The 24,448-nt window shown below is 40.2% G+C and overlaps 1 protein-coding gene across 3 annotated transcripts in view; it reads left to right on the plus strand.

Annotated features, from left to right (window-relative positions):
* The window catches only part of HECW2 (HECT, C2 and WW domain containing E3 ubiquitin protein ligase 2), a 361,268-nt gene that overhangs the window by 322,652 nt on the left and 14,168 nt on the right, over window positions 1-24,448 (plus strand). For all 3 annotated transcript variants that reach the window (XM_077885298.1, XM_077885297.1, XM_077885296.1), the window contains exons 21-28: window positions 570-683; window positions 10,763-10,915; window positions 12,684-12,782; window positions 16,233-16,362; window positions 17,653-17,799; window positions 18,452-18,566; window positions 21,330-21,415; window positions 22,399-22,511. In XM_077885298.1, coding sequence (XP_077741424.1) covers window positions 570-683; window positions 10,763-10,915; window positions 12,684-12,782; window positions 16,233-16,362; window positions 17,653-17,799; window positions 18,452-18,566; window positions 21,330-21,415; window positions 22,399-22,511 — 957 coding nt within the window. The remainder of the gene's footprint in view (window positions 1-569; window positions 684-10,762; window positions 10,916-12,683; window positions 12,783-16,232; window positions 16,363-17,652; window positions 17,800-18,451; window positions 18,567-21,329; window positions 21,416-22,398; window positions 22,512-24,448) is intronic.

The raw sequence follows: 24,448 nt of genomic DNA on the forward strand, positions 1-24,448 counted from the left end.
TTCAAGTAGATTAATTGGCCACAAGTATCATTCATTTGTATCTGTCACTTGGGGAAATCTCAAATTCACTTAATTTAAAAATTAAATTAAGCACAGTCATAAATGTGTCTGCTTTGAAGAACACGGAGAGTTTATTTTCCTCTCCTGGTTCTCACAGTCATCTCTCTGCATCCTTAGTAATTGAATTCCTTGTGTAGGTGCATTCATGCTTAAAACATTACCTCATAGAGTTGTCTTTCTTCCATTAAGCAAAAATTTTGTGTTTGTGTTGTTTTACAATCATCTTCCTTGTGGGATAAGGTGATTTGACCATTCAGAAAGGATTTAGGAGTTGTTTTTATATGTCGTGGGCAGAGTGCTCTGCTTACCAACAATCTGCTTATGTCATTTTTACTTCTCCTTGTAAGAGTTCAAGACAAATGCGCAGTATTGCGGCCAGCAGTGTATTAAGTCACTGCAGTTTTCACCTAGTGAACTATGGTAAATGAAAATGGAATCAAAAGTACCCAGTTCTAAAAAGATAAGGATTAGGAAATAATCTGTTTTTCAAATTGTCTTTTTATGGACAGGTTAATTATCAGAAGAGATCACTTACTAGAAGATGCTTTCAATCAGATTATGGGCTACTCCAGAAAAGACTTGCAGAGAAATAAGCTGTACGTCACGTTCGTCGGGGAGGAAGGGTGAGTAGAACAGAGAAGTGGCGTGTGGAACGCAGGCTGCGGCTGCAGAAGGGATGTGTCACCACATGGGCGCTGCGGCCTGAAACAGGAAACCCTTCTGGCAGGAAATGCCATTCTTATACACTTAAATCTTTCCGTTTTTTTTTTCTTTTCTTTTCTTTTCTTTCTTTCTTTTTTTTTTTTTTTAAGCTTCCTCTGGTTTTTAAATCATTTGACATGGACATTCTTTAGTAAACACTTGTAACTATAGATCATTTTTGAGAGCAGAAGTTTGGTCTGGTTTCTTCTCTCTGCATCTCTTTCTGAAAGGGAAATGTGGGGCCATGAGGGGAAAAAAACAAGCATTGAAATCTCACGTCTGTGACGGTGTTATCTGCACCGGGCGTAAGTCGCAAGCTCTTCACCTGTTAAATACACTCAGTTTCAGAATCACAAATGAGAATCCTGATGTTTTACCAGGAAGCTTCTGTAGAGGTAACTCCTGGGCTTTGCTTCTTATTTCACTGTTGCCGGTTTTTCTCCTTTTCTGGGGACAACCGCACACCTACCAAAATAATAAACTGACATAAATGAGCATCTCTAGCCTTCTGTGACTCTTCCATGAGTATGCCCATGGAGATATGGGCTCAGAAATGAAAGAGTAAAGACTCCTGCGCACTGTTTATTAATCCAAATAAACATAACCGTTGTTATATAACACTTCGGAAGGTGACAGCTCCCGTCTTGTCCAGACCCCTTCCTCCTTCCTCATATCAGGCCTGAGTTTCCAGTCTCAGTACCTTCTTCGCAACCCAGCCAACACTAGAGCAAAATTTAAAAGCACCACACAATGGCCTGAACTGGGGTTGTCCTCTCGACTCTGTCAACTTGGATCATTTTAAAGCTACCCTTCTCAGCCCCACCGAGGAAGAAAGTGTATTAGGTTATAGACACATAGTAGTAATATCCAACAAATTCAGCCATTCAATATGCAGTTAATTTGGAGGCTCCAGTGTATAAAGTAATTTGCAAGTGCTAATGGAACTAGATAACAGCAGAATGGGGATTCAAATCTAGGCCTGTCATCCAGGATCCTTGGACCAACACTAGGATGGAGGCAAAACTGCTGAACTCTGGTCTATGAGAATTTTTTCCTACCCATGGATTTTTTTTCACTATTTCAGCTGATTGATAACCATGCTCTTGTTATGTATGCTGAGTATGGTCTCCCAGCTGTGACTAGATTAAAGTAAAATATCTGGGAAAACAATATGAGGTGACAAAATTTGGGGAGAAGACTTGTTTTTGTTACTGAAGGACATTAATGGACTTTTACCTTTGTTAGTTGGTTAGGATGCAGGTGCACAGTTGAAAATGAAGGCAAATGTTTTAAGCCTCATCATAGGTGTGCGTGGAATTCCAAATATTTCCTTACATAACCAGTCTCATTTGGATGAGAATGCTTTTCCTCCTCCAGAACTCCAGCTGCCTTCCTTCTTCTTTGGACCGCAGTTTGTTGAAATCTCAGAGATGTAAGCAAGAGTCTTTGGAGGCCCTGGTACTTAAGTTTGAATAGAGCAGATGCTTATCATGCTTGATCATTCTCAAGTAGTCGCCCTGTGGTCTGGACTACTGACATCTGTTCCTAGGCTGAGTGTGGCTTGATACTTCTGATTGCCACTAATGTCCAAATGTTTCCTATTTCCTGTTTCCATCACCTGTCTCCTCGCTGTAACCCTAGAGGGAAAACAAAAGGGGGAGGCATTTTGAATTGTGATGTCAGCCATCAGAAACAACCATAACCAAGCCCCTCTGTGTATGCTTTATTGACACTAGAGTAATAAGGCCAAATAATTTCTGGTCTCATGGCTTTATCATGTCAATATCATACTTAGAGATTATTAGATAGAGACTTCATTTTGCTACTAAGGCATTGAGAATACGTACACTGTTTTGAAAGAATAAAATAGCACTCTTGACGAAAAAATAGACACCTCAAAACAGCATAAAATTAAGAAGCTATTTTAGACTTTGCCACCTTCTCAAACACATTGATTCAATTGTGTTAAAATTAAAAATCACAACATTTCTTTCTGGATTATAATAAATATCCAAAGTGAAAATCTACCTACATTTTTCTATGGAAATATAAATGTGGAGCTGAAAGTTTCTATCACTTTCCCTTCATTAATTTTAATGCTCACAAAATGTGTCATTTTCTAAGTTCTTCACGTCTAGTTCTAATTAGGTGTTTAAAAGCAGTGTACACCCAGTGGCTAGATCTTGGTTTCTAATATCATTCTTCAATAAAAGGAACTAGAGTCCTTGGAGAAATGGCTGATTCTAGGATGCAGCAGGAAATATACGAGATGGAGCTTGAAGTATCTTACAGAGCCAGAAAGCAAAGAAGTGCTCAAAATGTCCATAATGATGGGGGTATGTCGGAGGGACTCAAGAGCCTACTGAAAGGTCTCCCAGGGGCCAACACTGGAATTCTCCAAGCAACAAAATAAAGTAGGATAGAATTATAACCCAAAGTATAAAATAAATATCTGTACTGATATAAATATGTGATTGAATAAAGAGTAGACCAGTCTCCTGTGCAGAAGATTTCCATATAATTCAGCATAATTCCTCACTCCTTAATTGTAGGTTACATATAATGACTTTCTTCCAGTAGTATAGTTTGAGAAGGGGAAAAAGAAGTAAGTCCAGAATGGAGATGACTGACAAATACTCAGCCAGATGATCAAGGTTAAGATCAAGAGTCATATATCATGCTAATAGTATGGATCCTTCCTATGATGTGATGAAAATGGCACTTGATCCCAAAAACCCATATGTCAGTCTATTCAAAAGAAGAACATCAGGTAAATCCAAAGGGAAGGACATCCTGAAAGATGGCTTATTGGTGCTCCTTAAAACCATAAAGGTCATCAAAAACAGGGAAAGTCTGAGAAACTGGCACAGCCAAGAGAAGCCTAAAAAAACATGACAATTAGATGTAAATATGGGGGTGGGGATCCCTGGGTGGCTCAGCGGTTTAGCGCCTGCCTTCAGCCCAGGATGTGACCCTGGAGACCCGGGATTGTGTCCCGCATCCAGCTCCCTGCATGGAGCCTGCTTCTCCCTCTGCCTGTGTCTCTGCCTCTCTCTGTGTCTCTCTGTATCTCTCTGTGTCACATTTATTTATTAATAAATGAATAAAATATTTTAAAAATGTAAATATGGTATTTTGGATGAGATCCTGTTTTCAGGAAAGGGACGTTAGGCAAAAATTAAGGAAATCTGAATAAATTATGCATTTTAGTTAATTGTAATATCTCAGTATCTGTTAATGAATTATAACTAATGTACTATACTAATGTAAGATGGGATAAGAGGGAAACTGGGTATGAGGTATACAAGAATCCTCCATATTATCTTTGCAACTTTTCTGTAAGTAAAAAACTATTCTAAAACAAAACTTTTACGAACAGAAAGCATGTAGTCAGCATTTGGGGAGATTTAGGAAATGTTTCCCACATTTTTTTCTTATTTCCTTATTGTCTGATGAGGGGGTGTCACCAGGGTAATTTTGAGTATGGGTGTATTTTCTTCTGCACTCGAGGTCAGTAGAATGATAACTATATAGAAATAGTTCTGTGGAAAGTCCAAATTAGTAGGAGTAGTGGTGTATCTGCAGAGTATTATTTTGTGTTACTATTGTCAAGTTTACGTTATCTATGAGGGAATAATACTTTGCAATTCTTATTGATACTACCTCAATGATTATATTTCCTACCTGTCATAATCAGGGTCTTTATTTATAATAGAGAAGTCAGGGCATAAAGAGAAAGGGTTTTACTTTAAAGAAAATTTCATCTGCCAGCACTCCAAGAAAGTATGAATTAACAGATTGACAGAGAGATTCCAGCTCCGTTTGAGGCTGGCTCATTGCATGGGTCTGAAACACACATATAGATTGTCCTGAAATGGAAGAGTGGAATCAAGAGAAATTATGGGAAGATTTATAGTCAAAAATTTACAAGATGATTACAAATGCCATGTGAGGTGGAATTAACCTCAGAATATTGGTGATACCTATATTCATCTTTGAAGATACAAAAATAGTTGTAGATCCCATTAGTGGAAATGTATGAGTTGGCACGTAATGAGTATTTTTTGCTAAAATAGCACTTCATCCTAGGCTTGGCTTTTTATAAATGGTAGACAGTTTCTAAAGCAAACTACTGTGACGTAAGTTGGTCAGAACTGGAGGGGGTTTTTTTTCTAGTCATTACATTTCCCACCCAAGTTAATTTGATTATCTGCCCTGGCAAAGTGGGGAGGACGGGAGGTCAGCAATGACAGAATGGCTGGAAACTGAGTCATCTTGACAGAATGTGGTGGGAAATCGCATGCTGTGGTTGCCCCTTTCTGTTGGGCTTCTGTCTGCCTGAAGCTGCTGCTTTAGGAAGGAGGCCAGTAGGGCGCTGCATATTCTCCAGCATATTATTTTCTTCTCAGTTAAAAGCCCTAGCAACTAAAGCTTGTTTGGTATCAAGAGTTAGGTAGGTAGACTATCGTGTTCTGATAAGGTGTCCTGGGCCATTAACTTCTTAGTACCCCAAACGGAGAGGAAATAATGGCCCGGATAAAGAGAGGATGTTTATACGGTGATTGCCTCGCCTCTTTTTTCCTTCCATGGCCAAATCTGTAAAAGGCATCTTTCTTCAAGAAAGAATGAGTCCATTATATGTAAGGTGCCATCTATTGGCATCAATCATGTGTCTTGCAAAACCACACTTAGACCAGGGAGAGGATGTGTGCAAGCAGTTTTCGATCAGGGGCTTAAGAGCAGATGAACTCCTGTGATAGTCCTCCCGAGACAGGCAGAGGAAAGTAACGAGGAGGATGAGATCTGAAATGATTTTCCTGCATCTCTGCTTGTAAAATAACCAGCAGCTCTTACATGTGACTGCTCTAATCCTTTCTAGAAGTTGTCTGAGGTCCTTGACCATTTATTCCTCAGAAGTCTGTAAAGCTTCAAGTTTAAACTTTGTGGTGCTGCTTGTTTCCTTCTACAAAGAGACATTTGCAGGATAACCTCCATAACCCAAACCTTCCTGAAGAAGGGCGCTTCTGTGTCTAGGCTCTGGCTTGATATCACCAGGTAAAACTTTGTTTGTCATAGTAATTGCTTGCAAAACTCCTTACTCGCCCAGCAGGCCTTCTTAAGTGGCTCAGGAGCCAATGGCTCCCTGCTATAAATATCTGAGGGTGAATCAGGAGATGAGTGCGTAGGTCATGTGTGCCTGAACCAACTATTAGGAACGCAATTCTGTCTTCCAGAAAACTGGTAGGAAACGATGGTGTGGCTTCCCAGTGCCACCTTCTTTCAATAGTCTCCTTCCGTTGGAATGCTTTCTTTTTCAGTAATTTCTAGTTGAAAACAAAGAACGAGAGGATAAAATTATAAAGTTATCTTAACAAGTATCGGATACTACTGACAACTTGGGTGGTGGTGGTGGTGGCTCAGCAACGTGATGGTGCTTAAAATGCTTTATCAGCACTTCAGCAGGCTCAGAACTACACTGCCACCCCTGAGACATCTGTGCTTCTTGCAGAATGCCCTCAGATGCAGCTGTTGTGTGGCTACACACCCATTGTCCAGAGTTTCTGTATTTCTGTGCCAAGCCTTTAGCTGTGGAACCAACCTAACTGGCAAAACAGGAATGTAACAAACGATCCCTGTGATATGAGTCATATTAACTATTTATATGGAGGAGGCTCCTAAGACATAGTTATTACAGGCAGCACACGCACGAGGCACCTACCCTGCCAGGGACACGTCTTACTGAAGTAGGTGGACATATATAATTCGTAACCTACAACCTGGGCTCAGATATGCATTCTAAGCTTTGGATTATAATCAGATCAAACTTTAAAAACTGTCTTGGCTTTACAGTGGATCCGTCAGTGCTGCTAGTGTTAAAAAAAATAAAATAAAAGCAGATAAAAACCTGACTAGTTAGAGAAGATCCATTTTCCTCCTAGAGGAAATATTATTAGCTTTGTTATCTCTTGGGGGGAAAAAAGGAGTTTTACTTTTCAGTTTAATACTTCAGGGAACATTCATCTCATCTTTAGCCAGAATCAGCTCTTATCATAAACAAAGAACAAATCAGTGGGATCCATCCTTGTTGTTTTAACAACTGTACCGTATGAGAGGATGCTAGACCTGGATAGGACAAACACCCAGACTTTCTAAGTCTAATTCACCTGAGTGAATCCTGACAGTGTGCACAAATCGAGTTGTCTTTTAGGGATCGGCACGACCTATTAATGTCATTGAATCAATATACCACCTGAAGGCAAGCTTGTACAAAATTATTCACTCTGCCAGATGTCCACTAACAACGTAAATCATCTTGATTTTTCTTTAGAGAGCATGAGAGCTCCATTCCTAGACCCAACCATAGATGCCGAGCCCCTGTGGTGTATCAGGCTAAACTATTTGGGATACAAAAATGAGAAAGACACAGTCCCTGCCCTCAGTATGGTTACAGCCTAGGGGTGCCAATAGGAGAGGCAAACGCCTAAGCAGGTTATTATAACACAGTCTGGTAAGTGCAATATCATGCAAACGCTGAGAGTTGAAGCTCAGAGAAAACCTACTATTTCTAACTGAATGCCACAGTGTGATCTTAAGCAGCTAAAACCCCATTTTACTCATGCCGGTTGTCTCTTTGTAAGAAAACTGGCTCCGAAAACTGGCTCATGTTTCATCTGTCTGTGGCCCTTAACGCACCGTGTGCCCTCACTGTGTCTGAGCCCCGCGGGCCAGGGACCGCTGCAGACCCGAGCTCCCGCACAGCCTCCTGCTTAGAAGTCACACCCCCGCCCCCGATATTGTAGCCGTGTATTTCCTTGAAGGATCTTCACTAAAGAGGAGGATTTATAGTAAGCCAGGTATGTTAATGAAGTAGCATCTTCCTCCTACTTTCTTCTATCCTGCTTTGGCACGCTTTTTCTGTGAAGGGCCAGATAGGGAATCTTTTAGGCTTGGCAGGCCATACATCTCCTGCTGTACTTCCTTCATTCTGCCGCTGGAGCAGGAAAGCAGCCACAGATGACGTGCAATAAAACTTTATTTACAAAGCCAGGGGCTGGGCCACATTTGACCCACAGGCCATAGTTTGCTGACCCCTTCTTCATAAGCAACATTGTTATCAGTCTTGATAACATTTAAAATGTACTGACCAGTAGGCTCTAAGGAGTAAAGAGCACTAAACGTGGGGTCAGGAAACCTGTGTCAAGGCCTAGAGTCTCCTCTGCTGCTTTCATTTGATCCAAGTCAGTGATTTCCTTCAGCCTCAGCCTTTTCTTCAATAGAATGAGTGGATGGACAAAGTGGCTTCCAAGATGCCTTTAATGGGCATTCTCCATTTCTGGAAAGACACAGGGGTCTGCTGATGAAATTCACCATCAGTAGGAAATTTAGAGAGACGCTTGGCATCCACAGGGATCTGGACAGACTGGAACGCGGACTACGTCCCACAAAGTAAAATTTAGTAGGAGAAAGTCTAGTCCTTAGGTTCTAAAAAGATGCAGTGACCCGCAGACAGGGTGGGGAGAGTCTTGGGGTGAAGCAGCACAGGTGAAAGGTCTGAGCAATGACTAACTCATCATGAGTCAATGAAGTCAAGTGGCTGCCCCATGGGCAAGGTAGCTTTAAGCTGCATCAGTAGAAAGAGTGTCCAGGAAGAGCTCTGGGCTGACAGGACCACACATGAAGTGTTGTGATCAGTATTAGACGCCACCCCTTCGGTCAGACTTTGACACCCTGGAGAGTGTCCAGAGCAGAGGGCCGGGGCGGCAAGTGAATTCCCAGCCCTTCCTGGAGATTGAAACACACAGCAGTGTTCGGGGCGGGGGGGGTGGGGGGTGGGGGGTGGGAGTAGGGGTGGGCAGAGACCTGGGAGACCGAAACTGCTAAACCTAGAGTTCCTACAGAAAATTACTTTTCGAAAAATGTTGTAGCTTTACATCTCAGTGAGCACTCCAAATACAACAGGCCCTCAAATATTTGTCGAAAGAGCTCCTCTAAGTATGTGAAGAACGTTGGAGTGGAAGAAGTCTTCTGCTTACCCTCGGTGGCGTCAGAGGCCAGAAGTAGGACAGTGGGAGGAAACCACAGGCCACTGCCTTGGCCTCGGCTTGCGGAGGGACGGCCTGTGTCCCTGTGCCTGGGACCAGTCCCCTGGCTGCTTCGGGAGTCCCCAGGGTGATCTTAGCACAGTGTCACAGGTGCTCGTGGTCACCTGGTAGCACAGTCCCAGGCAGCTGCCCCAAGACAGCAGGTCTGTCGGGCCCCCCTAGGCCTCTTTGGCCCTGAGAGTGTGCTGTGTTTGCATTTTTCTGCACACACAGCTTTCTTGTCTACTCTCGTCTTTCCCACATGCAGTGAGGACGGGAGATGTGTGAGATGATTTTAGCTGTTACGCAAACTGACATCTTAAAAATATTTACATATTTTCTTTTAATGTGTATTAGGATAAAAACAAAGCTAGCACATCATGGTTTCGTAGATATTATGTAAGAACAGGCTACAGAGGAAAGGCAAGTGAATTTAAAGTTGATTTAATGCCAAAGGTTAAGTACCTAACAGTACCTGTATATTCAGATATGGCAAAGTTGAGAAAGTAGAATGTGGATAGCTAAAGTATGTTCTAAATAAATTCTTCGGAACTCTCAGCGAAGACCTATAAAAGGCATTTTATTTTTCTTACCAATATCCCATCTCTTTCTTCCACCTATAATAAGGTCATTTTTCTCTATCACACAATCTCATCACTGGAAAAGACTCAGATGATTTTTCTTTCTTTTTTATTAAAAAAAAAATGCGGTAATGCTCTTGGAGAAAATGCCATAACAGGAAAAAAAAAATACACCGAACAAAAGAAGTCTTATAAAATCCCACCACCCAGCTTCCCTTTGCTTTTTATTCCCCTCCAGCATTCCCTCCTGTCTTTGAACCCATGTGTCGACTTGTCATCATGGGATATATATACTTTATATTTTCCATTTTAATTTAGCATATCAAATTGCTTTATTGCAAACTCCTCTTTGCTGCATTTTTTGCTCTTAGCATTGTTGGCCACTTGTCATTCCTCAAAACTAACACAATTGTTTCTCATACTTCACTTTGACCCCGATATCTTTGTAAGTTAAATGGAATTTACACTGCAGTTCAGGTGCTAGAGTTTCAGACTCTTCTCCAAATACCTTCCTTTAGGAAGCTTTAGATGCCCTCATTTTGCTTGTCTATAATTTTCCTTGGTGTTTTATAATTTAAAGTTTTCGCTTGAACCCTATCATTCCATTTTTTTTTGCCTCTGATCTCTCTAGGGGGTCTTGTATCTGTACTATCCTCTCACCAATTCGTATTTTTCTCTTCCCCCCATTTCAGAATGTTTCAGAAATCCATAAGGACATGGGTCCTGTGGATGTAGATAGTTGATAGTGTCTGGTTTTACCCTGTTTATAAGTAAAGTATTCCCAATGTACTCCTTTCTCCATAACCTCACTCCAGACATTGAAAATAATTTATCTTTTTATATGTGCAAACTATTGGCATATTGCCTATTTTATTGATTATCTGACGTGTAGCTCTAGTTTAGGCCATGGTTCATATAAATGTCCATTTTGCTATTCTGGGTCAAGACATGGATGAGATCTGGACTCAGTCCTGACTTTTGGATAGTCCCATTATGTGGGTAATTAGCCTTGTAACGAGTGTTCTATAGAATGTTGAGCTCTGAGGGCCCCTGAATGGTCATGGGTTATGCATCCAACTCTTTGATTTCAGTTCAGGTCATGATCTCAGGGTTGTGAGATCAAGCCTCACTCTGGGTTCTGTCTCAGTGGTGAGTCAGCTTATGATTCTCTCTCTGTCCCTCACCCTCTGCCCCTCCCCCTGCTCATGCTCCCTCTCTCTCTTTCTCTCTCTAAAATAAATAAATAAAATTTTTAAAAAGTTAAGTTCTATAGAAAATGTGCCCAGTATATAGAAAAATAATAATAACTGGTTATTCTTTTTGTGGATTTTTTTAAAGGCTGGATTACAGTGGACCTTCCAGAGAGTTTTTCTTCCTCGTATCCAGAGAACTCTTTAACCCATATTATGGCTTATTTGAATATTCGGCCAATGACACATACACAGTACAGATAAGTCCCATGTCTGCTTTTGTAGACAATCACCATGAATGGTAAGTATTTTTTCCCCAACATTTTTCTTCAGTTGACTTTCTGTGATAATTAGTTTTTATAGGAACCCACATTTCTTTTAACATTTTTTCCCTTGGGGAAGATCATATTTTCAGTTTCATCGGACTCTCTTGTTGTCAAATTTAAATATACAGGAGTTCTCCAAACTAGGGATAGATTATATTCCAGAAGGCCAATTTTAAATTAGCTGGGTTGAATTCAGAAGATTGTCCCCGTTGAAAGAAAGTTCCAGATGATGTTAGGTTCCTGGCAAAATCCCTAGATCCCTCTCTACAACTTTGGTCATCTCTGAGCTGTGAGGTGGGTTGGAAAAAGGTCTTGACCCCAGAAGCTGTGCAGCTTCTAGAGCAGCCCTTGGAGAAGTGGCCAACACTGGGGGTGGGGCAAAGCAGCTGGGACACTGGCTGAGGGTGCTGATGGTATCCTAGTAGGAAGGAGGGTGGGTGGAGTGCCCTGGAGGAACTGATGGTAGAAGAGAACCCTAGCAGTAGGACACAGCTGCGGAGGCACAACAGCGGCACTTACCCCATTAGCCATTGAAGTTTGTAACCAGGGATTGTCCCTTTCCTAATTTTTCCAAACAAAACCATCAAGGAAAACTTGTATAGGATTCCCTTCTGGGGATTATTTATCCAAAAATCCCAAGTTACACTTTTTCCAAACATCCTTATGTTTTGTTTTAATCCCTGCATTTCTACGCTTTAAATATCTCTATAACCCTGTTTGCTTGTTCCTGTTTATTTTCAATGATCTTAACAACAAAAAAAGGAACATAAGCAGGACTCATGGGAAAAGTTTCTTGGCTCATGAAGGGTATTATTGGTGGGTGGAAGGCATTAACTTTTAGGACTTACTCTTCAAATTCCATTTAGCTACAATTTGGAGTCCTCAACTCATCTATTGCAGTTATGCTAAGTTAGGTGGAAATAAAGAAAAAAAAAAGCTACTGGACATTAATCTTAAAAGGGCTGCCTAATACTAAACTTACAAATGGACTATATGAACCTCAGTGTGGATTTACACCTTTGGAAGGCATTCGATTTTCAAAGAGTTCGAAAACTGTGTCCTTTTGAAAGAGAAAATAAGTGTACATCTCAGCAAATCCAGTCATGACCGATATATTTAGTAAAGTTTCCAGAGTGATTCAGAATAGACTCGAGCCTTGAAATTTTAGGGAACAGAATGTTCCACGAGGAAACTCCCCCAAATGTCCAGAAGCACAACTCTTGGATGGTGACACTCCTCATCAGGAGTAGTGTTTGAGAGAGAATAGGGATAGGAATTTTCTCACTCTGAGAATGGGCTTTTCCTCAAAAGGGGATTACTACTAGGTTTGTATTAGAGAAATACTGCTAATATTCATGCAAGCAAACTAGACGGGGACATTTTCCCTGCCACCACTGGTCTTCTGTCATCTCTTAGAAGTGACTTGGGGAAATTTCACTGACATGCTCACGGGGAATTCAAGTCAGCCATGTGGGGTGCTGCGGGGTAGGCATGACTAACATGAGGTGAAGGTGGGGCAATATCTCTCTAAATATCAGAGTGAAACAGAGCTTTCCACTTAGATGTGAATATTGGCCTAATGAAGACACAGGTGACAATACACTCAAACTCTCATGGACCTAGTAGATAATCAGGCCTAGACAAACTGGCATGATTAGGGCTAGAAGGCGTTCTAGAAAGCAAATACAACCATTCAGAAACTGCTCCATGACGCATAAGCTGTCTTATGCTTTTCTTTCACAGGTTCCGGTTCAGTGGTAGGATCCTTGGTCTCGCACTAATACACCAGTATTTGTTGGATGCCTTCTTCACACGACCCTTTTATAAAGCCCTTCTCAGAATGTAAGAGTATTTTTATTGCTTGTGTAATTAGCATGGAAGAATGAAATGTTTCTTTTATTAATAAGGGCCTTCCATTGATGTCATTTATCTGCTTAGGTTTCTGAAACTAATATAATTACAAATATGCTTATTGTGTTTTTCCTGGTCCTTTATTTCTGTCTTGCCCCTAAAGTCTTAGTTTTGCTTTATTCCGGAAAATTTATTCTCATTTGTTGCAACACATGTTTCTTCAAACCAATTGTACTTCAAATACGGTACTGGAATTCCTGTGGTATTAATGCCAATTATTAATAGAATAGTTGTGGGTTAGTCTTGGTGACTCACAGCCCCCAATCTTTGATGAGAAGCATTTTATATTTTGCTCTATGCAGACTTCAGTTCAAGTTCTCATTCTCCTTTGTTTTGTTGTTGTCTTATTTTTTGTTTGTTAGAAGGGGGCTGTCCCATATTTTTCTCAAGACCTCCCTATATGCAAGACAGTAATTTATCATGGCAGATGAAAATTTAGCATTCACAGAACTTTTTCTTCATTGTTACTGCAATGAAAGATTGCAATTACTGTAAAATGTAGAGCAAACAGTTTCTGTCCTATAATCAGTCGTCATTTACGAGGCTGAAGAGGAGAAGGCAATTGTCTGGTAGGGGAGTAGTAGCTCAAACTTGCAGTGAGGAAGCACAGAATGATTGTGGGGTTCAACCCAGCTCATTCCCTGACCAAGGCCATGTACCTGCTTTTGGTAAAATGGAAGACTTCAAATGAAAGCAAAGTATTTCTAATGGGCTCGTAAGAGGGTCCATAGGAAGACTTTTTGCTTTCCTCTCTTTAAGTGCCTGGCACATGAAACCCTGGGCAACTGGGCACCGTCTATCTGCCTGTCTGATTCCCCTTGTTCCATTTTACATCTTCCCATTTCACTGCCTTCTCTCATCTTCGCATATAAACTTCTGGAAAGAGTAGTCGACGTACCCTCAACACACTTTAGCCTGGCTTCCTTCTTGCCAGTAACCTATACAAGCTTCTAAAGAATATCTTTTAGTCCTTATCCTACTGGACCATTCTGTGCTTCTGATCCTGTTGACTGCCCCAACCTCCAACCCCACCCATTTATTTTGAGTCTTTCCTCCACTGATGACCCTGGTCCTCCTTTTATTTTTATGTGTCCTTTGTGGGCCTTTCCTCTGACTTCCCCTTAAACCTCAGTGTTCCCAGAGCTTCCATTCTTGGTCCCCTGCCTTTCTATCCCTGTGTGATCTCATGGGGAAATCTCTACACCTATCTCATCTCCTACTGGCTCAAAACTACACCCTCAGTCTTGATCACCCTTAAGTTTTGGGTTCATGGGCTCAGCATTCCGCTGAATGTCTCCACTTGCACGTCTCACAGGCATCCACAAATCAACATGGTTAACCCTAAACTCATCCGTTTGCTCAACCTAAATATGTACCTTCTCCCATGTGCTTAGTCACAGTTCATGGTGCAAGTATTCTCAGGTCACTAGTCAGGAATTGGCAGTCACTCTCAAACAGAGATGGCAGATACACAGCACATATTCTGCTCTTCCCTCCCTCCAACTCCACTGTAGTGAATGTAGTTCACAAATCATTTATGGTACTTTTTTCCCACTGAACTTGTTGTGGCCTGAGGAATTTTTTCAACTTACAGCCCTCAGACTGGCAATTAATCAGAGTTGGCTTGCAATACGAGTTCATTTACCACCCCTATTTTGATATCTCTCTTTATGCCACCCCAATAGAACCATTTACTAATGCCCGCATTTATCTCCCAAACAAGTCTTAAATTCATCTTCTCCTGTCCACCCTTAATAGCTGTGTCCTAAAAATAAAACTTTTACCTTATTTTGGCCAAATTACCATAGTGGTCTACTAATTGTCTCCACCATCTAATGATAACCACCCCTACCCCCATTTTAAGTAATCCTCTATAATGTGACTTCCAGAGAACAGTTTAAAATCACATCTCACATCTGATCCTGTCATTTCCTGTCCTAAAATCTTTCAGTAGCTCTGAAGCACCAAGCTCCTTAAAATGATATTCAAAGCCTCATCCCACCTGCCTTCCTAGCCTTCTCTGGACATTCTGCTTGTGGTATGCTCAAGTATTTTGCATATTCTATGCCCTTGTGCTCTGTTCGTGTTTGTCTCTCCTTCTCCCTTCCTTCTTTTTCCCTTTTCCTCCTTTTCATCTATTCCCCTTTACCTCTCTAGCTTTTAAAGTGCTCTGAATTTTGATGTAGATATTTTCTACTCCAAAATGGTTTTCCTGAATCTCCAAGTTGAAGTAAACATCCTGCATTCTTGCTGTGAGAGCTTCCTGTATCTACGTTTTTTTTTTTTAATTAGAGTGTAACATACACAAAAAAATACGCAGATTTTAAATGTTATCCACCCTACGCTATCACCACCACCTTATATTAATTTACCTGTCTCCCCAGCTAGACCATTAGCTCCTTGATGGCAGCAACTGTTTATCAAGTAGCTGTTAAGATGTCTGGCACATACTTGATGCCTAATAAATATTTAGACTGAACCAAACAAAATGATCTTTGAAATTAGGCTGATGGGAGGAAATTTCAAAACAACTAAAGTAAATCAGTGGTTACCACCTTAAAATAGGGCCATATAATACTAACTCCACCTTATGTAGACCTCACTCCATGACGAAAGAAGAGAGAAGTACTGAAAACCATTATAATTATAGAGAGATTCTGTGTCTAGCTGTTTTCAGAAACTTGGAAAGAATAAGAACTATACAGAAAAAGGGGGTGTGAGGCACCGGGTGGCTCAGCCAGTTAAGCATCTGCCTTCAGTTCAGATCATGTTCCTGGGATCCTGGGATGGAGCCCCGCATCCAGCTCCCTGGTCAGTGGGGAGCCTGGTTCTCCCTCTCCCTGCCGCTCCTCCTGCTTGTGCTCTCCATCAAATAAATAAATAAAATCTTGAAAAGCAAAAGGAAATGTATATGTGGATCACAGAATCTAGTCTTTGAAAAAAAAAATAACAAAGTTAAAGTGGAGTATAGAAACATACAGAATATTTCTGTTTAGGAGAACAATGTTTTAAGGTAGTATAACATAGCCAAAAGAATATGGGACTCAAGTTGTCAACCTGAGTTCCAGTTCCTGCTCTGGCATTAATCGTGGATGACTGGACAAATGGCAGCCATTCTTTGCACCCCAGTTCCGTGTCTATAAAAGAAAGGACAGGCTGGCTGATTTAAGGCATTTTATGTATCCAAAATGTTAAATCTTATACCAGATTCTGAATTATTTAGTGAGTTTGGTTACTGAATTTGACCAAAAGCATTCCAGGAATCAATGTCTATTTAGTTGATCTTGTTCTTGTCTTCTTAGTATCTTAGTATCTTTCCTTGTGTCTTTGGCATTTTGCTGATAGTCATACCTACATATTTGTTTCTGTTTGTCATTTTAGTCTGTGTGACCTGAGTGATCTAGAATACCTTGACGAAGAGTTCCACCAGAGCCTGCAGTGGATGAAAGACAATGACATCCATGACATCTTGGACCTTACATTCACTGTGAATGAAGAAGTTTTTGGGCAGGTCTGTGTATGTGAATCACCAGTGACTAAATGTGGTAATTAAAGGCTATTGATTGGTAAAGAATTAATTTAGTGGCTAAGATCCTACACTTACTTATTTGTGGCTTGTTGAATGGTTTCAGCCCAGGTTCGTGTACAGTTACAATAATATTGATTACAGAGATTATTTTAATGCCAACTGCAGACTAAGGTGTTCTAATTTACAGATTGTGGTAACTGTGTGTCATAAGCTATATAACTATTTGTGTGTTATAAGCAATCTTCTTCTTTATTTCCAACTAAAATATCCACATAAGATACTAGAATTGCCTTGTATAAAATGTAGCTTTTAAAAGTCCATGCTAGGGATGCCTGGGTGGCTCAGCAGTTGAGCGCCTGCCTTGGGGCTAGAGTGTGATCCTGGAGTCATGGGATCGAGGCCCACATCGGGCTCCCTGCATGGAGCCTGCTTCTCTGTTTGCTTGTGTCTCTGCCTCTCTCTCTCTGTCTCTCATGATTAAATATATAAAATCTTAAAAAAAAAAATCCATGCTACCCCAGAGTTGAATATTATTTTATTGGCAGCTGTACTTAACTCTCATTCATATTTAAGAATGGAAATTGATTGTTTTGAAGCTGAAAGAAGGTAAATAATGTTTTGATGAAGGTTTGAAACCATACTGGTTTTTTTTCCAAAGTTGGAGGAAGGGTTGGTTAAAAGATTTCTTTCATAAATTGTATACTGGCTAATAAGTAATATTCTTATTTAGACATTAATATTTGGCTGGTCCTCTGAATTTCATGTTTTGGAAAAGAAGTTCTCATTTAACATTGACTTAAATATCATTCTGCTTCATTAAAGTAAATCTTTACTTAAATGTTGGCTTCCTATATGTAGTTGATTCTGAACCCTAACGGAATTTGTGAAAGTATGTTTTTGCCCAACATTCAAAGCAGCAGCCAGAATCTGGAACCAGTTAATTTTCACTTAAAAGACTTACTTAAGACTTAGTTGTTTAGTCAGAATTTAAACCTTAACCTTTAGCACTTGCAATATATAGATGTTTAACCACTGAGGCTTTCAGACATCAGCTCAATGCCTATTTATTCCTGAGCATTGGTGTGCCTGGGCTCCATGTGGTTCCATGGGGTGCCTCCCCCTGCACCGTGTGGGATGTACCCGGGCCAGGGCAGAGACAGGTAGCTGGCTGATTGCAGCTAGTTGGTAGCAGTGTTCTTATCACATCAAGAGGGCTGCTTTATGTTCAGTCCTTTTTTTTTTTTTCTTTTTTTAAAAAAAAAAAAAACTCAGATTACCGAACGAGAATTAAAACCAGGGGGTGCCAATATCCCGGTCACAGAGAAGAACAAGAAGGAGTACATCGAAAGGATGGTGAAATGGAGGATTGAGAGGGGCGTCGTACAGCAAACGGAGAGCTTAGTGCGTGGCTTCTATGAGGTAAAGACAGTTAGCAGGAGTGGGGTTTTACAGGCTGATCTCTATGATACCACTGTCCGTCTTACTGCACTTTATATGCAATATTTCCCTTTTTTGTTGTTGTTGTATTTACTATTGCTTTTTCAATGTAAACTCTCCAATATATTTTTTATATATTTCGGGAACACACAGAAAAAGCTTACTGCCCTGTTATAAGAGATCACTGAGATAAAATGATCTGAACTCACATAGCATTTCATGACTTAATGACCACGAACAATATTTAAGTCATACATCTTACTCATGCTTTGATACGGGTAATCACATCTCATGTTTGATAGGTGAAATGATTGTATCTGAGGGTTCAAATGAGTTGTTACAAATACTCCATGTGACTTCCTCTAGAGCACTAGATCTTTTTTAAAGGAGAAGATACAAACTGGAGGTCAGGGGTCAGTTTTAAAATGAAAATTCTGTGGAGGAAAAGCTCATGGATCTTGTACTAAAAATACCTTACATTTGTAGAGTGCTTTACAGTTTGCCAAGCGCCTACATGGAGGACTTCCATGGTACTCTTAAGCCTCCCTGAGCCCTCCTTTTCTGATGAGACTTAATTATAGCTGAGATTTCTCCTGATTCATAAGCCATGGCCCGCATTCTTTTTATTCTGCAGGTGGTGGATGCCAGGCTGGTGTCTGTTTTTGATGCAAGAGAACTGGAACTGGTCATCGCAGGCACAGCTGAAATCGACCTGAGTGACTGGAGAAACAACACAGAATATAGAGGAGGTGAAATGTAGTTTAGAGATGGCTGGACTTTAAGTGTGATTCTAAGGGGAAGCACGTGGTTAGCATGCCAGTGTCTGAATCCAGGACAGGCAACGCACTTTGTATTCTAATCATAGGTCTGCTGCAGTCTCCTCTGAGACCTTGGGCAAGGTACATTCCCTTCTTTTCCTAGTTACCTCATCTCTCAAGTGGAGGAAGGACTGTTTACACCCCTATCTAAGGATGTCATAACTCCTTAATTGTTGGTGACGAAATGTGTTCGTAGGAACACTAATTAATTGTTTTATAGAGTTATTCGTGAAGCGCCATAGGGAGCTCACATCCAGCTGGTCAAACTCCACTTCTGCCTTCATTCTGAAACCCAAATTGACACACCCTCTGGGCATCCTGATGAGCAACCGCAGTTTCTCTACATTTCACTGAACTACTTCCAGCTATAATTCACAGTTGAAACACATAGATGGAATAAGACATGGTTCTCAGAATGCAAAAAGTTTATTGAACAGGCCCTTCCACGTTGAAGCATTAAGTTCAACTGAAAAGGAAACTACTGTAGATTAGTTAAGACCTGGATTCTATGGCAGTTCACCTCATGGGAAGCTTTACAAGTGGCATGTCTGTAGATCACTCTACATTTTCAATTGGTAATTGGGCCTGAAGCCATTGAAATCTGATTGCTGAGTCAATACACTTTGAAAGGGACCCGATGACCCAGAGTTAAAGTTTTATTTCATAATTTTAAGCAAAGAAAGGATACATTTTCTGAAATTTATGGCAGTGGGATCGTTTTCAAAAAGTCATGACAAATGGCAGTGGTCTTTGGTTTTGAAGCGAACTCAGAATGTGAAAGGTTAGCAGTAGTTCTGAACTGGGGAGTGGAAAACACAAACTTGAAGTCACTGCATTAATCACTTAGCAGGATAAACTGAGAGCTGATCCGTAAATGAAAACAGAGATCTTAAAACTTGTTTTTTTTAAGTATGGAGAAAAAAAATACCTTAACATTTACTAAATTGCTTTTGATCTTGCCTGCTCTTGGCTCTTCTAGCTCATTGCTGTTGCCGTAGGCTGGCCTCGCTCGCCCATTTTTTCTGAAAGGCAGTATTAAATTGCAGTCTTTCTTGCTGCTGTTTCTGAAACCAATTGCTGCAATGTGTATTTTCCGACTGGCCCCATGTATAATCCATATACAGCCTTGGTCACTATGACTTTGTTAACCAAACTCTTTACTGACTAGCACGCAATTTCGCCAGCAAGCTACACAGCTTACATCTTACCATAAATATCATTAGCTCTTCCCCGCCAGGAGGTTCTAATAGCAGTGTCATTAATCAAATCAGCCATTTTTGTATTTATATACTATAAACTTTTATTCACTGCATATGTCTAATCAAGTCCCTGTTTCCATGGTTATTGTAAATCTTGCCAAGTGAAATCCTTAGGAAGAAAGTGCTCCAGGTGGGGAGGGAGGGGAATGAGTGAGATTCGCAGCTGTTTGCTGACCCGACTCATTGGCACTGAATGAAGAGGCGGCTCTGCTGCCACTTGCCATATGCTCATAAGGCAGCTGTTCATAGAGAATATGGAGGGACATTTTCTGCTCACCTCCTCCAGAAGGTTTGGCACAAACAGCAAAGGAGAAACAGAAAGGGGCCAATTCATAAGGTCAGAAAAGCTGCAAAGAGCCAATGTACTTATTTTATAGATAGTCTCTGCCAAATGGACATGGACTCTATACATCACCATGTCCAGTATAATTATATTTACCCTTCCCTTGGATCCATTTCTTGTCCAAAGGGCACTAGGCATCAGTGATCAAATGGTAGACAGTAACACAAAATTCCCCCTAAATTCTACAACCACTGAAACATGGGAGCAAAAATTCAAATTAAGGTAGTTTTTATACCCACCTTCTACCTTTGACTTAATTCTGCTGACTTAGATTAGAGTAGCTTTATGCACATTACACATGTCAGTTAATTGGTTCAGATCACTAAGCATACCTTTATCTTCATCAGCCTTTTCTCTGAACCCAAATTTTCTTCACTGAAAGATTTTTAAACCTACAATACTGCCTTAATCCACCCCGGGGATGATACTTCTGACATTTTATTAAATCCTACTAAAGTATGGAATAGAAGTGACATTTAGGCTAATGATTATATGGGATTTATTAGGTGAAGAAATTAAAGAAATAACATTACTTTTTCCTTTGTATTAACAAAAAGTACTTTGATTTAAAAATATGAGCATCGTATGCAATTTTAAAATAGCTTGCATTTATGTATTTATTTGTATAATTACTTGATCAGTGGTCTCTCCTTTACCAGAAGCCCTGTAAGGGTCTGTTTTCTTTGCCTCTGTTACCTCCAAGCTTCCTACAGTGTTTGGCATAGTGCTACTTGAAAATTATTTCTTAAATGAATGATCAAAAGAGTTGAGCATTTCCAGTAACAGCAGTTATCTTTTTCAGAAATGATAGTTAAAATAACAACTTTGTTGTTCTTTTCTCCCCTTATTTTATTTACTGACCACTAAATGGAAACAGAGACCTCCTAGTTTCAGTTAGTGTTTTTGTTTGAATTTTGACACTCATGTGACCATGTTTAAGGCCTTATTCCTTAGTCTTAAATTATAAACAACCTGTAAAGAATCCAAGATAATGATTTATGTCTGGAGGTCTTTTGTTGGTATGTCTTGGTGTCATGTCATCCTAACATAGAAAAATTAAGGTAATATGGGCTTTCCTCATTGGTTTGATAGGATATCATGACAATCATATTGTAATTCGGTGGTTCTGGGCTGCAGTGGAAAGATTCAACAATGAACAACGACTAAGGTTGTTACAGGTAAGATACCATTAGTTAATCTTTTTAATGCATTAATATCATTATTGTTGGAATTGCATGTTTTTAACATTGGCTGAGTCCTCGGTAAAAATACCCTATGCTTATCTGCAAATAAGGATACATTATTTCAGGATACATTATTACTTCTGACTGTATGGTTCTGTGGCTCCCTCACTATGCAGAACATCCTCAACCAAGTCCAAGCATTTCTTTAGAATTTTGAGGAAGTACCAACTCCAGCCCAAGAATCCCAGGAAAAACCACCTGCCTTCAGGGCACTTTTGTCCCTTCAGTAAGAGGTCGCAGGGCACTCTGCAGAGCAGCGTCTCTAGCAATTGAAAGATGGCTTTTAATTCCTTAGGAAGTGACCACGTCTTTGATAAAGAATCTTTTTTCTTCTTCCATCTAACTTTCCACGAACTTGGGATAACAATGAAGTTCAAGGACACTGGAAAAACTAGCTTGTTATTTTCTTGTAGTGTTTATAATTAGACAGCGATTGCTGGTTTATTGCAGCCAAAGAAATATCAAACACGAGTAGGCCTTCTGGATGCTCGGGCCCAGGCTCTGAGTAGACCAAGCTGTAGGTCCTTTGGTTCAATGATTTGGTCCTCAAATATATTCACCTCAAATTGAGTGGGTACTGATGCTAAGTGGACTACGGTTAATTGATACACCCACTTTATTAATTTCTAATGGGAAATATGCCCAGTTTAGTCTCCTGAGCAGGATGCTTTATCTGCTACAAACCCTCTGCATCTACCCCCCTTTTTAATGCACTGCCCTCCCTTAGAGTTCTCCAGGTCTTTGAGAGAATCCTTGTGTTAGGGTATTCCGCACCCATGGAGTTTCGCTTCTGGCTTTCCCACCAGCGCGCAGCCTGCTCCTCTTCCCAAAGAGCCCTGCATGAGAGTGATGCCATGTGTTCCTTGGCAGCTAGTCTCTTCAATTCACCTTGTTCTTCTGTTTTCTTGGGTTGGTAGTTTGTCACGGGCACATCCAGCATTCCCTATGAAGGATTTGCTTCTCTCCGAGGGAGTAATGGCCCAAGAAGATTCTGCGTGGAGAAATGGGGGAAAATCACTGCTCTTCCCAGGTAAAATAGAAAAACATTTCTTTACTGTCATTCCAGTATTCTAGGGAGAACTTTAACTTGCGTATGTATTGGTTAATTACTGTTTCTATGTTAAAAGTTTGGGAGGGTGGAAAAAAAGTGTTAGAATGAACTTATCTTCGATCACCTTTCTAAATAGAGGAGCAAAGGATCTTCTTGATCATACCTAAAGTGCATATATGCGTTGTCTTTTTCTTCTTTTTTTGTTAAAGTAAAATTGACACGTGATGTTATGTTAGTTTCACGTGTACAACATAATGATTTGACAAGTCTGTTTGGTATGCTGTGCTCACAAGTGTAACTAATATCTATCCGGACACATCGCAGTTACAGTATCATGGACTGTATTCCCAGTGCTGTGCCTTCTATTCCCATAACTGATTCATTCCCTAACTGAAAGTCTGTATCTCCCACTCCCCTTCACCTATTTTGATTGTCCTCCAATCCCCCTCCCTTCTGGCAACCATAAATTTGTCCTTTGTAAGTCTCTTTCTGCTTTTTGTTTGTTTATTCATTTGTTTTGGTTTTTAGATTCCACACATGTAAATGAAATCATAGGGTATCTGTCTTTCTCTGTCTGACTTCACTTAACAAATACACTCCAGGTTCATCCATGTTGTTGCGAATAGTAGAACTTCAACCTTTACATGGGTGTGTAATATTTGTGCATGTGTGCATGCACATGCGACACGAGTGCACACCATTTCTTCTTTATCCAGTCATCTATCAATATGGATTGCTTCCATATCTTGGCTATTGTAAATAATCTGCAGTAAACATCAAGATGCCTATATCCTTTTCAATTAATGTTTTCATTTTCTTTGGGTAAATACCCAGTAGTGGGATTACTGGATCACACAGTATTTCTATTTTTATTTTTATTTTTTTTAATTTTTTAAATTAATTAATTTATTTATTATAGTCAGAGAGAGAGAGAGAGCGAGGCAGAGACACAGGCAGAGGGAGAAGCAGGCTCCATGCACCGGGAGCCTGACGTGGGATTCGATCCCGGGTCTCCAGGATCGCGCCCTGGGCCAAAGGCAGGCGCTAAACCGCTGCACCACCCAGGGATCCCGTATTTCTATTTTTAATTCTTCGAGGAACCTTGATACTGTTTTCCAGGAACCTTGATACTGTTTTCCATAGTGACTGCACCAGTTTGAATCCCCACCAATAATACACAAGGGTTCCTTCTTCCCCTAATCCTTGCCAACACTTATTACTTCTTGTCTTTTTTATTTTAGCCATCCTGACAGGTGTAATGTGTATCACATTGTAGTTTTGATTTGCATATCCCTGATGATGAGTGATGTTGAGCACCTTTTCATGTGTCTGTTGGTCATCCTCTTTGGAAAAATAACTATGCAGGTCTTCGGTTTATTTTTAATTGAGTTATTTGTGTTTTGTGGTGTTGAGTTGTATAAGTTCTCTCTATACTCTGGCTATTAACCCTTTATCAGATACATCATTTGCAAATATCTTCTCTTGAAGTAAAAATATGCATCATAACCAAAGCATTTGTTAGCTTTAGTAAAACAATGTTGGTCGTCATGCTGTGGTTTCTTGTGATTATGACTCGAAAATTTAGATGTTCCCAGAAGCTCTCATTTTGAGTTTATATTAATAACTACTTAGAATCCCTTCCCTAAAAGCTGCCATTGTGGTTTCTAAATAATATTAAATCATGTTAATGCACTCTATGCCTCCTTAGCTTAGATTGTACATGCCTTAATTCCATGTGAATGCTCTCTGCATTGCATTCTCCTGATTCATAATAAGATGATGCATTTCCCTGGAGTAACAAAAAATTGCTTTGCTACTACTTGTAGATATGTAAGTGCCTATAAGGTAATAGTTGTGAATAAAAGTGTTTGAGGTTGAATGGCAATAACTAGAATTGAAACAAAAGAAAAGGATGG

This window comes from Canis aureus, chromosome 36, assembly GCF_053574225.1.
Source record: "Canis aureus isolate CA01 chromosome 36, VMU_Caureus_v.1.0, whole genome shotgun sequence".
Classification (NCBI taxonomy): domain Eukaryota; kingdom Metazoa; phylum Chordata; class Mammalia; order Carnivora; family Canidae; genus Canis; species Canis aureus.